Source organism: Vombatus ursinus, unplaced genomic scaffold (assembly GCF_900497805.2).
Source record: "Vombatus ursinus unplaced genomic scaffold, bare-nosed wombat genome assembly UNPS02003292.1, whole genome shotgun sequence".
Lineage (NCBI taxonomy): Eukaryota > Metazoa > Chordata > Mammalia > Diprotodontia > Vombatidae > Vombatus > Vombatus ursinus.
The window spans coordinates 1,117,326-1,132,078 of record NW_020943070.1 but is presented as its reverse complement, the minus strand read 5'-3'; the positions used below and the strand labels follow the sequence as shown (position 1 = coordinate 1,132,078).

The 14,753-nt window shown below is 50.2% G+C and overlaps 1 protein-coding gene and 1 long non-coding RNA gene across 3 annotated transcripts in view; one reads left to right on the top strand and one right to left on the bottom strand.

Annotated features, from left to right (window-relative positions):
• Positions 1 to 6,765, bottom strand: part of SLC25A17 (solute carrier family 25 member 17) — a 33,284-nt gene extending 26,519 nt beyond the window's left edge. For both annotated transcript variants that reach the window (XM_027871612.1, XM_027871619.1), the window contains exon 1: positions 6,651 to 6,765. In XM_027871612.1, the coding sequence (XP_027727413.1) occupies positions 6,651 to 6,704 (54 nt within the window). In that variant the 5' untranslated portion in view covers positions 6,705 to 6,765. The remainder of the gene's footprint in view (positions 1 to 6,650) is intronic.
• Positions 6,766 to 7,726: 961 nt separating this feature from the next.
• On the top strand, positions 7,727 to 8,787 carry LOC114049697. Its single transcript, XR_003569900.1, has 3 exons — positions 7,727 to 7,761; positions 7,866 to 8,158; positions 8,245 to 8,787. It is a non-coding gene; the product is annotated as an uncharacterized LOC114049697 (long non-coding RNA).
• Positions 8,788 to 14,753: the final 5,966 nt, after the last annotated feature.

Genomic DNA, 14,753 nt, shown 5'->3' with positions numbered 1-14,753 from the left:
CTGACCAGGCCAGTCAGAGCCTTGATTGTGTCACCTGTTCATAGGTTTGGTCAGGAAGCCCCATGAACTCTAGGACAGCAAAGGTTACTTTTGACCTTGTAGCCCCAAAACAGCCCAGGGCTTTGGGAAATGGGCTTAAAATGTCCGTGGAGTCAAAAATCAGAGGAACCTCAATGATCTGAGGCTGCATTTGAAGTCCGGGGGAAGCATCGATTAGCTCGGCCAGCGGGGATTACTGTGATGCTTGGTCTACATATATGTAGTTTCCTACGATGCACCCTGCTCAAGGAACTGCTTAAAACCTAATATTCAGAGACTCTGCTGACAGCAGCATTAGGCAGGACATACGTACATACCAGGGCAAGTGAGAATTTATCTGGTAGGCAATGGGGAAATCTGGGTGGTTTGAGGACACAAAGAACATTAGCAGGAAAGTCTCGCAGGTGCACACAGGCCAGACTGGAAGGCCGCTGCTCTCAAAGGGGATCAGAACTGATGAGGGCACAGACAACAGGCCTCACGTGGACAAAGCCGCTGATCCCGTTCCCAGCGAGGCCGAAGCTGAGGCCTGGAGAGGCTGCCGACTGGCCCAAGGTTACATGGTAAAGGTGGGAACGGTCTTGAGGCCACGTCATTCCCCTTGCTAGGAGAAACACCATCAAGCGGCTGGATGCAGCAGTTCAGGTGGTGGAATGACAGCAGGGATGTCATTTGAGCCTGGGGGGGGCCTGCAGGGACCTCATTCTCCCATTTTACAGAGACGAGTGACTGAGGCCGCAGGAGAATGGTGACTTGCCTCATATCCACAGGTGGTGCATAAACACTGTAAGCAGAATTGGAATCCAGGTCCTGCCTCCAGAACTAATGTGTTTCCTTTCCATTCTACCATGCTGACTCCCATGTATGGGGCAAGATTGGGGGCATTCAGCTTTGGATACATGAGCACATCCAGGTGCAGACCGAAGGCTGTGGGTCTTCAGTTCAGGGGAAAAGATGAAGGCCAGACACGTTTAGCACAAGCCTCCTCTGTGCAACGCCAGGCCCCTGACAACAGGTCCTTTTTTTTTTTTTTTTTGAAGCAGTTGGGGTTAAGTGACTTGCCCAGAGTCACACAGCTAGTTAAGTGTTCTGGGTCTGAGGCTGGATTTGAACTCAGGTCCTCCTGACTCCAGGGCCGGTGCTCTATCCAACAGGTCCTTTTTCAGCACTGAGTAATACAGCAGGAAGAGACTGGTTTTTGAGTCTGAGGGCCTGAGCTGAAGCTTATCCCAGGTTACACTGGACAAATCTCTTAATCTTTTGGGCTCTCAGTTTTTGCATCTGTAAAAGCTGGTGAGAAGAGGGGGTGGCTTTGATGACCTCAAAGGTCGCTTTCAGCTCGAAAGCAGAGGCTTCCAGGAGGCTGCCTAATGATGAGGCAGGAGCCAGGGAGGAGTGTCGGGGAAATCATGCCCCTTTCCCCACAAAGGTCTGAGGCCAGGCTCTCCACAGGCCACAGCCAAGATGTACCCTGAAAGTCACTGATTAACATCATCAGTATCGTTCCAAAGTCTGCTCTGATGTTGAAACCAAAGATTTCTCTATGTTCTTGGACAACTCCAACAAAATAAGGCTCTTGTGGCACTACAGCGCATTAGAATCTGGTTTTAAAAAACCAAACTCATCTGGGTAAAATTCTTTTAAAATTCCAAATTTCTATTTCCACAAATTATGAGTCTTTGAGTCAAGGCGAGAGAGACCCAGATAAGTAAGGATAGGCCTGTCTGCAGCTATTGCTTCTCTGAAGTCTTACGGATTCTGCTTTGCCTAGATATGAGGCTACTTGGCCAAGAGATTTCCGCCCATTGCTTCAGTCTCTAAATTGGCTCCTGGTAAAATGCTACTCTCCAAAAAAAAAAAAGAGATCCTCAATCCCCGCTCTACAACATTCCAAACTGTCAACAAAATATCATTCCTGTCACAAAACTCAAAATAAAACACATACATCAAAGCAATTTCAGTCCACTTTTTATACATATGAAAAAAGCAACAGTGAAGAAACTGTAACAAGGGGGCAGGGCCTGCCAAGGTCACCCTGTCTGCTTTGTTTTTCTAAGCAGGCTCCTGTGGCATTCATGTGGCTGACAAGCAGCATTAGTGGGGCAGCTAACTGTGGGAGTAATGGCTGTCTACACCTGTAATAGCTATGCCCAAACATGGAGTGTATGGATCCCACACTGCTCTCAACATGGGATATGCTTTTCCTGAGACTGATCTAATTTATACAAAACCTGAGAGAAGCCCAGAATCGTACTTGGTAATTATTTGTCAGTACACACCTACATGGTTTTCTTTTCAAAAAGATGACATTTGAGAAAACTGCCCTCTATCAAGACCAATGTGGTACATATAGGGGGCCCAGGAGAGCTGCCTCCAAATGTCTGGAGAAGAAATGGACTCAGCCTAGAGGGCAGAAACAAGAGAAGTGGGCCAACGTGGTGCTCAGGAGGCAGCATCAAGCTTGAGCTAGGACCACACCTCCCGAGAACGACAGCAAACACAAAGTGCCTCGGGCTGCCTTGGGAGGTAGGGAGTGGCCCTCATGAGAGGTCTTCTAGCAAAGGCTGATGCCCATTTGTCATGGAAGGAAAGCGGATTCATGATGGGATGTAGTTGAACTACACGACCTCTGCTGTCCCTTCCCACTCAAAGACTGCGTATGATCCGCGTACACTTGCCATGAGACTGTGCAGAACCAGATTTCCTTGAGGGCGGAAGTGTTTCTAACTGCACCTTGGCACGTGGTGTTCAGTAAAGGCTTGTTCACTCAATACGTCTCCAAAGGCTCTTTCGGGGAAAAATCCTTTAAGTGGAACCAGAGGGCCTACCTCTTGGTCTGGCAAGCTGACCTGCTGCTACTCAGGGTTACACAACAGCCCCATGGAGGCTTCTATGATCCTAAGCTTACGATGTTTAATAAAAACCGGCTAATGTCTCACTGGAGTCCCAACCCAAGCGAGGCTCCGTGTTCCCTGTCACATGGTGATGGATTTGGTTGGGATGTTTCTGAGGAACGGACATAATCCGTGTAGACTTTCCTTATGACATGAAGTCAGAGACCAGCTCTCCTACATGAGGGCTGTAGGAGAAAAAAGGCAAAGCGCCAACCGATGAGGTAGGTATACATGTGTTCTGGGGATGGGCAAGGGTGCCCCAGGGGCAGAGCGGAGGCTAAAACAAAGTGTTTATTACATGTTCACATCCGTGTTTTACACTCTTAATTTATTTTACAGGCGAAATAGAAAAACACAGCAACACTGAAGTTCTGAATCACATAAAGTTAAGTGTTACATGAGGAGGCAGGGATTATATTAGAAGAAAATGCCACATTCCGAAGCAGGCATCCGGAGGTAACAGCAGGAGCAATCTCGTTCCAGGCAGATGCAAAGAACCCCGGCCCCACTTGCTCTCAGTCCAAGACTCAGAGCAGGAGCCCCAGAGGAGCGGGCCCCTCCACCCCCGGGCCAGCCTAGCAGCCCCTTCTCATGAAGACACAGGTGGCACCTGCCCCTGGCAGGGCAACAGCCAGAGGCACTGAGGAGGGCCAGAAATTTCTTTCTGGTCCCACACTCCAAGTGACCGCCAAAGGCTTCAGCAGCAAAAACGGACATAGTTTTCTCCACGGAAACGACACAAAAGAAGACGTTACCATTTGCTTCGCTGCAGTCCCGAAGGTCCACAGGGGCTCTCCATCGGCCCTGCAGTTGAACCCTCCTCTCTGTGGGGTCTCCCCTACTCGATCGGGGCCTCCTCGAGGGCAGGGGCTGCTACATCTCCATCAGTGCCCCGGCTCTTACCACAGGGCACTGCACACAGGAAGAGCTTACTAGATGCTCACTCACTCACTCATTCATTCATCACCAGGATCTGCACTTTACCACCTCCCCTCCTCTACACCCTCTCCCCTCCTCAGCTCCATCACCCATCCTTCTAGAAGGGGCTCAAATGCCATCTCTGTCACATATCTCCCCCAATGACATTATTTCTTCTTGCTCTGAAATCCTACAGCTCTTGGTGCCCCCCGTTACTGCCCTCCTGCCTCGTCTACGCACCCCTCAGCTCCTTCACCAGGCTGCCCCACAAAGCCACGGCTCAGAGCGGATGCCCACCAGGTGGCTATTGGAAGAATTCTGAACTGCGACTTGGGTAGAGATTGGTTTTTATGACCGCTGATATCCCTCCAGCTTGAAGTCTGAGTCTCAGAAACTCTAAATTTAATTCTACGTAGAATTAATACAGAAGTAAGAGGCCTGCTTCCTCGGCCCAACGTGACCAAAGAATTTAAGCGAGTCTGTTCATTTTGAAAGCAGAGGCCAGGAATACAAAAGAAACAAAAACCGTGGTCCCAGAACTTTCAATCTAGAGGGAACTAAAGTACATGCACACATGATAAAAGTAACCTTTCTAAGACTACAGAACATACCCAGGAAAACTGGCACTATCTATACAAGCCCAGAACCACCGGGGGTGGGACCCTATGAATAATCAGGCTCTATTCACTCATGGAATGCTTCTTTGGAGCCACATATTGAAGGAGAGCAAAAGGGACTGGTGAAGAGGAGGAGAGTGCTCCAAGGGACCAAAAATGCGTTAATGAGATGTGAGGAGAAAGCGCAGAAGTCAGCCACCAGTCGAGAACCATGAAGATGGCTAAGCAAGTGGGCGGCATGATGAACAGTGTTTGAAAAAGGCTAGCTCAATTTCCAACAGCTACCCAAAGGACTGGCTTACCAAGAGCAGCTACGGGGAGTAGCAGAGCTGAGGGGCACTGAAAGGGCCCACCCGACAGCAACGGCTACGGGGAAAGGGGCATGACACATCAAACGTGGGGAAGTGAAGAGGCAGGGGACAGAGACGATCACAAACCTGTGGAACCAGAAAAACAGACATGCCAAACGCCTGGGGCTGGGGCAGGGCTGGCAGAAGCTGGAGTTGGGGCAGAGCCCTAGATCTGGCCAGCAGCCATCCCAATACAGGTCTGACTTGAAGCGATGGGAGCATCCTCTCGGCGGTGAGAATGTGAAGAGAGCGGGCCCGAGGGCCCAGAGAGTCGGCCTGAGCCCAGCGAATACAACCAGCGTCGGTGGAGGGAGATGTCAGCGGAACCCGAAGGGAAAAGTCCCTAATTCGAGCTGTCCCCAAATGAAGCAGCCCAGCCTGGGAGGCCCTCAGCTCCACTGTCACCTCCCGGAAAAAGACTCTGCACAGGCCTCTAGCGGCACTCTCCCACCCCCACTTTCTCACCGCTTCTCCCCATGCCCCGCCAGCAGAAGAGAAGTTAGTCCTTGAGGGCAGGGCCTGCTACGACCCTCGGTGCCCAGCATGAGACCTGGCACAGAAAAGACACTTAAAATAGAGAATAATTTCTGGTTGATTACAATTGTGGGTAGGGAAAGGGGGTGGGGGTTCCAAAGACCACAAATTTAAAGCTGACAGGGCCTCAGAGGTCATCAAGTCCAATCCCCTCATTTTACAGAGGGGGAAACTGAGACACAGAGGCACGGTTAAGTGACCTGCCCAAGGCCACTGAGGCAGGATCTGAACCCAGGCCCTCTGGGCTCTTTGCATCATACCACACTGCCCAAAGGGCGCCCCAACACACAACGGAGCCATGGACAGTGCCAGGTAAGGTCAGCCCAGATGACCTCGAAGGTTCCTTCCCTCCCCTGATGCCCCACTGAGAAACAATTTTCCTCTGCTTGCCCCAGGGGCATTGGAACTAATGGGTCCGAATTTCCAACAGGGAGGAGCTGAGGAGGCAAATGGGAAAACCACTTTGTGAGACGAGGGAGCTGGGAGGCCAGGCCCCCGAGAGCCAAGGGTGGCGAGAGCTTCGAGCCTCGGAGCCACCAAGGGCAGTCGGGGGGCAGGTGTCCGAGGCTGGGGAAGACCACACCTGTCACTCACACCTGGCCGGTCACCATTCACACGCCCCCAGCCCCCAACGCTGCCAAGGAGCCGGGTCTCTTTCTCCAGCAGCAGCAGCAGCACGGGGAGTCAGCGAGGGCCGACCCCGAGGAAGGGGGTGGGGGTGGGGGAGGGGGTGGGGGCCCAGGCAGGGAGGAGATGGCCAGCCCGAGGCCCCAGGCACACCCCCACCCCAGATGATGAACGGCCCAGACGGGGCGGAAAGGACGCCGGGGGGGACGGGCGGACCCTCCGCGGAGCAAAGGGAGAGACTCGGGGCGCCCCCGCCCCAGACTCGTGTCTCTGCCATTTACTGATCGGGTGACCCTAGGCAAGTCGTTTTGCCTCAGTTTCCTTTTCTGTAAATGAGGGGGCTGGCCGTGCTCCGGACCCCCGGACCCCCTCCCCCTCAGTTCGCAATCGAAGGCCTCGCTGCATTTCACTGAGCGCTCAGTATACAGGACCTTCCCACCCGAGGTCCGGGGCCCGGGAAGCCCCTCCCCCTTCAAGGGACAAGGGCCCTCGGACTCAAGGGTCCTTCGCCCACCGACGCTTATCGGCACGCGCCCGAGGGGCCCCTCCCCCGCTCGCGCCCGGACATCCGGGTGTCCGGGCTCGCGCCGTCCACATCCGGGTCCCCCCGGCTCGCGCCCTCACATCCGGGTCCCCCCAAGCCCGCTCCGCTCCCCCCGCCCCCTCCTCACCACGGCGCCGGCCACGGCGTGGACCAGGCTCTCGTAGGATAGCACGGCGGCCATGGGCTCGGCTCCCGTCCGACCCCAGCGGACGCTCCGGCCGCAGCTGTCCCGGCGGGTGGAGCGAGAGGAGGGCGCGCAGTGGGCACAGGCAGGGAGGCGGCGGGCGGCCCAGCGTTGGGCTCCCAGCGTCCGCAGGCCCCGCCCTCTCGCCGGCCTCCGCCATAGCAACCACTTCCGGGTCGCCCGGGGCCCTCGACTGCGGCGGAGAGAGAAGGCGGGACCCCGGGGGGGGCGTGTCCCCGGGGAAGCCAATCAGAGGGCGGCACGCCCCGCCAATGAGCGTCCGGTACCCGGAGCAGGCGCACTAGGCGAGTTAGGCTTTGTACACGAACCTCTTCCGTTCTTGAACTTTTTTTTCCTTTTAATGGATTTTTGGTACCCCTCACCTTTTCAAAATCGCCGCCAGAGCTCCGAGTCTCCCCCAGACCCTCAGACCACTGCCTTGGTAGCAGCGAAGGGCGGTCCCCGAAAAGAAGTCAGTCAGTGCCTTGGCTGTTGACAGACAGGGTATGCCTCATTGTGCACCTGCAGCCCACCACCTTTTCGGTTTTTTGTTTTCCTTGTGTGTTGGGGGGCGGCGCTTGTAGAGTGTCCCTAAAGTCTTAGTGTAGTTTTGAGGCGTCCAGAATTATCACCTAACCCATCAGCATTTATTAAGCGCCAGTGGTGCTCAAGGGCAAACTAGAGGGATTATAGCCGCCCTGTTAGCACAGAGCTCCACAGGTATCTATCAGCTAGGACTGAACCAAAAGGGTCCCAGCCTTCCAAGAGCTTACATCAAACGTCAGTGTACAGGACGACGGGATGTACATACAAGATGAACGCAGAGGAGATAAGAGGGAGGCTCAAGGGGGAATAAATTTTGATTGATAACTTTTGGGGGGTTTTGGTGGTAGCGTTCAGTGGTATTCCACCCTGTCTGACTCTCTGTAACCCTATTTGGGCTTTTCTCAGCAAAGATACTGGAATGGTTTGCCATTTTCTTCTGCAGGTCATTTTACAGATGAGGAAACTGAGGCAAACAGGATGAAGTGACTTGCTCAGGGTCACACAGCTAGTAAGTGTCTGAGATCACATTTGAATTCAGGTCTTCCTGCCTCCAAGCTGCCCTTCCTGGCACACAGTAAATACTTTATTATTGTGTTTATTGTTTTCCCACAGTTTGTGGAAACCACAGGCTTCTCCAAGTTCACTATATTAAAGGTTTCCCACAGCACAGAAAGATTCCATTACATTCACAGGCCACGCCATCAATGGGCATCTCCTTAGTTTCTAGTTCTCAGCACCACCAGAAGTACTTTTGCGACTGTCAAGTCTCCGAGGCCGCTCTGGGATCTGTACGTGGCTCCTCCGATGTGCTGTGGCCGGCTCCCCTCCATCACAGGCCTGAACTCTTCCAACAATGTGGCCCTCAATGACTCAAGACATTCAGCACCACCTAAAGAAGGCTGCAGGTAAGAAGGTGGGCCTGTTCTAGAGCACCTTGGGGTTCCCGATGACATCCCTCGTGTGCTTACCTCTTCACCGTTCCTTTCTTCAGCCGCCTGCAACCTGTCTGGTCCCCCACCTGTCTACGAAAGCTGCGACAGTAAACACTTGGCTCGACCCAACATTCATTTTTCATTGTTCCTCCTTGGCCTCGATTCCCCTCTTGTACTAACGACCCCTCCCCCCAAACTGGATTTTCTTTCATCTTAAGAGACATTCCACTTTGCTGATTCTCTGGCTCCCTCTCATTGTCCTCCTCAACTGGCTTATCCTTCCCTAACCAACCTCTTCATGTGGGATATCCAAATGTCTGTTCTTGGCTCTCTTCCCTCCTATCCAGCAATCCTGTAACTACCTTCATTAAGTCCACTTAACAACAGTGCTCTCTATCATTCCCAAATACCTAACTAAAATCTTGATCTGCATTCTGAGCTCCATCTCCAACAGCCTACAATGCATCTCCAGGTCTTGCTATCCTGCAAGGACCTCACAAACTCACTATGTAACCCAAACTGAGCTCATTTTCCTCCTTAAATCCGGTCTTCCTTTGGATGTCAGTTTGCCTGTGGCACCCCTCATTCAGTCTGCCACGTTTCTATCCATTTGTGGTTGTTCAGTCATTTTTCAGTCATGTCTGACTCTTCACGACCCCATTTGGGGTTTTCTTGGCAGAGATCCTGGAGTGGTTTGCCATTTCCTTCTCCAGCTCATTTTACAGATGAAGAAACTGAGGCAAACAGGGTTAAGATTTGAACTCAGAAAGATGAGTCTTCTGACTCCAGGCCTGGCACTCTATGCACCATGGCTCCCTTCATGGCTGAAATATTGCCTAGAGATACAATAAATTAGCTGACAGGCCCCTGGGTGTAGTGGGGAAGGCAGGACTGCTACATATACTCACTGTAAGACTCAGCAAATCACTTAAATTTACAGGTGAATTGCCAAGGGAAAAAAAATGGAAGGGGGGGTTAAGGTGCATCCAGGCCACTGAAGGAGGGGCCATGAACCCAAGAACTTAGCAGCTCTCAAAAGGACCATTTTTCATCACTGGCCCTCATCATCTGGGTCAGAAATACAGAATTTAAATTTTATTAGGTTTGCTGGGCTTATTAGCCATTATATTATTATTGTTATTGTTATTATGGCAGCATGGGGTACCACAGTGCATAGAACACTGGGCTTAGAGTCAAGAAGACTCATCTTCCTGAGTTCACATCTGGCCTCAGACACTAGCTGTGTGACCCTGGGCAAGTCACATAGCTTCCGTTTACCTCAGTTACCTCATCTATAGAATGGGGATAATAATAGCACCTACTTCCCAAAGTTGTTGTGAGGATCAGGTGGTATCATGATCGTAAAGCACTTAGCATGGTGCCTGGCACATAGTGCTACCTGAAATGCTAACTATTATTTGTATAATAATATAAATCTCCTTTGTGGAGATGTGGGCAGTCAGAGGACAAGCTGAGTTCCACCCTCTTCTTGGACACACAAGGTAACTGGAGCCTGGGGAGATGAAGGGACTAAAACCTCCTCTCCTCTGTCCTGCAGTGGATGCCAGCTCACAGGGGTAAGGACAGGCCTAGTGATGTCACTGGAGGAATAAACACCCTCAACCAGTGCAGGTGGCTAATTTCTAGTCTTCAAAGCAGTCTAGGAGCACTGCGGAGGCAGGTGACTCACCCAGGATCACCCAGCGAGGATGTTATCAGGGGCATGAACGTCAGAGGCTGTCTTCCTATCTACTGTGCCCTTCAGCTACTCTCCAGTGATACCCAATCTTTCAAAATGGATGACAGGGGCAGCTAGGTGTCGAAGTGGAGAGAGCATCGGCCCTGGAGTCAGGAGGATCCGAGTTCAAATCTGGCCTTAGACACTTACTAGCTATGTGACCCTGGGCAAGTCACCTAACCCTGATTGCCTCCAACAAAACAAACAAAAAAGGATGACCTAGTCCTTAATGTAGGGACATTGTCATGGATGCCCTTTTCCTAGGCTGCATCTCTGCCTTCTCAGGGATCTCATCATCTCCCAAGGATTCCAGTCTCTCCTCTCCATGACAGTGATAGTTAAATCCTAAGTCCTACATTACGAACTTGTAGGGACCTGAGAGGTCAATGAATCCAATCCCATCATTTTACAGAGGAGGAAACTGATGTGACCGGGCCTGGGTCACTCACATATAAGAGAGCCGGGATCTGAAGCCAGGTCCTGTCTCCGGGGCTGTCCCACAAGTATCCTAAATGCAACACGCTTTATTTCTCCTCTCTCCCCCAAATCCAGCCTCCTCTGTGCTGTGACCCTCAGTCATATACTTCTCTCCTTCCTCAGCCAGCACAAACCATACTGGTCTCAGCCTGCCATCCTCCCCTCAGGCTCTGCCACGACATTTCGGGGGCAGCCTCTCAGTGATGGTCGTTCAGTTCCTGACCCTTGACCCTGCCGCATCTTTGCTCTCTCCACCCTTCCCTACGCTGATGTTCCCAAAGCACCGGCGTCTCCCGAGGTCCTGGAGCATCAGCCAGCGCTTTGAGTACAAACTCCCCTTTCAGGCTTCCTGCTCCTTTCTGGGCTTGATTATTACACGACTCTCATCCGTCATGCTCCTGCTGTTCCTGGGACCCATCATTCCAGAGATGCCTTTGCCCTGTCTTTCCTCCACTTTGTGAAACTTGTTCCTCCCAAGGCTCAGGTTGGCACCATCTCGACTGCCACACTTTTGCCCCCTAGCTAAACCTCTCCCTTGACTTCATACCTTGCTTCGCTTGTCCCACTCATCCTCTGGAGCCCCCTGCATCTAACTCTTCTCTTCATTGTTAGAAACCTCCACTTTCCTAGTACATTATCATCTCTCTGCTAGACCTCTGGAATAGGAAACTGAACACGATGGATGCCCCCAGGAGGCCCTGAGCTTGGGATAACCATGAACCCTTGCCCTATGTGGACCCCCTCCCTCCTAAAGATCAAAAGCCTCAGAATGCCTGCCAGTACCCCTTCCTTGCCCTTTTCTGGCCTGGACAGGAGGAAGGGGAGGAGGCCCCGGTCCTCTGTAATTATCTTTGCTTTCCCCACTCTCCCACCCTTCTCTGCCTGCTCTCTTGGATGAGCCCTAAGAAACCATATGACCTTCCCTGAAATGACTCAAAAAAGGACCTATTTGCTTTCAGCATTGACTGACCTGCTTCTGATTCTTCTGCAAAGCCCCTTTAAGTCAGAAATAAAGTTTGGATCAGTATCTTATACCATACTCAACAAATTTAAAATGGATATATGACCTGCACACTAAAGATCATAGTGTAAGAAATTAAAAGAGAAGTCATCATCTACCTACCTTTCACAGCTATGGTAGGGGATAAATTCCTAGTCAAACAAGGGATAGAGGCAATTACTAAAGACTAAATATGTAATTTTGATTATATGAAATAAAAATATTTAGTAAAAATAATACTGGGGTAAGTAGCAGACTAGCAAAAAAAAAAATATCAAATCTGATGTCAATGCACAGTAAATTTGGTCAAAGGAAAGGTTTCCAAAAGAATTGCAAACCGTTAACCTTATGAAAGACTGCTTCAAATCATCGAAAGATGCAAATCCAAGCAACCTTGAAGTTTCACCTCAGATGGGTGGATGAACAAAGATGGCATAAGATGGGAGCAGTTAATGCAGAGGGGTTTCGAAAGACAGGCTTGCCCCGACTCTGGACAGCAAACTCTCATCAGCTTTAGTTCTAGAAAAAGGCAATGTCTCCATTTACTCTCTCCCACAATTTTGTTACCTATGTTCAAACCTCATGGCTCATCTGAAAACCATCTCTCCCAGATACCATGGATCTCTTAGCAGATCCATTATCTAGGTGGCACCGTAGGTAGACCTGGGAGTCAGGAAGACCTAAATTCAAATTCTGCCTCAAACACTAAGAGTTATGTGACCCTGGGCAAGTCACAATCCCCCTCAGCCTGTTTTTCTCATCTGAAAAAAGGGGCAGATAATAGCACTTACCTCCCAGCATTGTGAGGATAAAATTAAGGTATTTGTAAAGCACTTTGCAGACTTTAAAATGACACATAAAACCTGGCTGTTATCATACCCAGGGCTTGGTTTCTCCCCTAAGCTTCAGTCCCACATGGCCAATTGCCTATTGGACATTTCAAACTGGATATCCACAGACATCTCAAACTGAACTTATATTCTGGTACATACCCCACCAAGCTTTCCTGGCCTGCTGCCAGTGCTCACCCTAACTTATTTTGGGATTTAACTCTGCCTCTGATTAGTAGTTGTCTCCCTATGAACAAATGTCTGGTCCTTGAGAATATTGATTGCTTTATTCCTTGAAGCTACAGGGTGTCTGGCTCACAGTACACACTTAATAGCTAATGACCTATTGATTGATTGAAAAACACTAGCATGTTTAAGCCCTTTGACCTAGATTCCACAGCTAGAGGGTCATTGACAAAAGGAAGATCCCAGGCACATTCAAGTATTTGTAAGCTGCACTTCTGATGGAAGCAAAGAACTGGAATACAAAATAGATGCCCATCCATTGGGAAATGGATCAACGTATCGTGGTGCATGAATGTCATGTCTGGTGTAAAGCAAATAAAGCCAGGAAAACAACATCCGCTACAATGACAATATAAATGGAAAGAACAGAAAATAGTAGAAACTCAATGCTATAAAGGAAGACCCTTCCCCCTCTTTGTGAGGTGGAGGGTAGGGCATATCACATCAGACTTTATGATTTTGGTTACTCTGCAGAACTCTGAGCTCTGGGAAGGGGAGGGGACAATGGGACGTGTAGGTGAGCCCTCAAACATGGCGCTGCCAGTGGCCCACCATTCCTGATTGCGCTTCCTTTGGTCTCCCTCCGTGCTGCCTGTTCTGATCCTAGAGGTCAGTCACTCACAACTTTGACCCAAGGCACCTGCCTCCCTTGGAGTGTGAGGGTGGGCAAAGTTAGGACGACCACAGGCGAGCGAAGGACCTGAGGAAAAACGCCACAAGAGCCGGCTCTCTTTGACAGTTTATTTCTCAGCCTCCATCCAGCTCCACTCTCACATCTCGTCACTGACCCAATCTTCCTTATAGGGCAGCCTTCCATTTCTTTCTTCGCTGCTCAGACCCTCCAGCTCCTCAATTCTCACTTTCTTTCATCCCCACCACTTCACCTCTAGAGATCTGTAGTGACTAGGGAAAGCGCCCTTGTTGTTAGGGACAAAGGCGCCAGAGACGGGCTTCTGCCCCGTGATCCAAAGCTCACTGTCAGTCGAAGCGTCCAGCAACTCCAAACTATCTTCACTGGGCACTTCTTCAAACCCGTCACTCGCCTGCTCCGCACTGGGCGGATCGAGCTCCTCTCTAGGCTTGAACTTCTCCTGGGTCATCTCACCGACTCCTGGTAGGGTAAAACGCTCACCACATTAATGACTACATCATCCATTACCTTACTTAACCATAAGCTCCCTAGCTGCCCCTCCTTGGGGCAATTCTGTCCTTCTCTTCCCCAACAGATTTCTTTAGTGGGGACAGTTTATAAAATCTTCCTCAAATAAAGGGAAAAACAATGAACCCTTTGGGCACCAGGAGATAAAAATTTAAATTACATGGACTTAATATTAAACAATATTTAATTTGGAAATTAAACATCTCCACGTGCTTCTCCAACCCATATCATCCTTCCTCTTTCCAAAAGAGAGAGGAGCGGCATATACTTTTGAGTCAATTTTGAAAACTATCTGGGGAAGGGCTGTTCCCTCCCAGGTACTCCCAGAGCTCGTGCTAACACCATACAAAGTCATTTGACCCAAAATGCAGTTAATTGGATACCCAAACTATGCCCAGTTTGTAGTATTAGAAAAGAAATCTACTGGCATGTTTTTTCCTCCAGGAAGGGGGGATATTTTAGCCATTTTTAAATTTACAATTACTTTTTGGACACATTTGGCCAATATCTTATCACTTAGCTTTTTCTATCAATGTTACCTTTTAAATATAGAAATACCTTAAGCACAGTCCATGCTAGACCAACAATCTAGAAACCATTTCCTACTTGTCCTGTGTTTATCAGTTGCCCAGTCAGTAACTTGGTTGCTAAATTCTTGGCGCCTACAAGCAATTTTAGGACTCAAAACTTTGGAGACACAGGTAACGTCAAACTTGGCTATTTCTTCCCTGCATACTAGATAATCAGCACTCACTGGACCTCTCCCTTAGGGCATTCGGGACCTATGTGTTCATCCTTTCACCTCCTCTAGTCCCTGACCCGTCCCAATTCACACAGCAGGCAACTTGTCTGACGAAAGGACGTTTGAGAGGACTCCAGTATCATGGACTTCACACCTTTCACCCCTTTCTTGGCCTCAAGCACTTGTTCTCAAATCCAACACTAAAATTAAACCTATCCTCTACACACTCAAGTGGCTAAAAATGTTTCCAATACTAAAGTTGCCCCAAACCCGAGGGAGGCTGAATGCAATGGCAGGTGGGCCAGCGGCAGTCCCACGAGACCTCCTGATGTACCGCCTAACTTGGGAGGCTGCCCGTCCCTATCTCAGTGGGGTT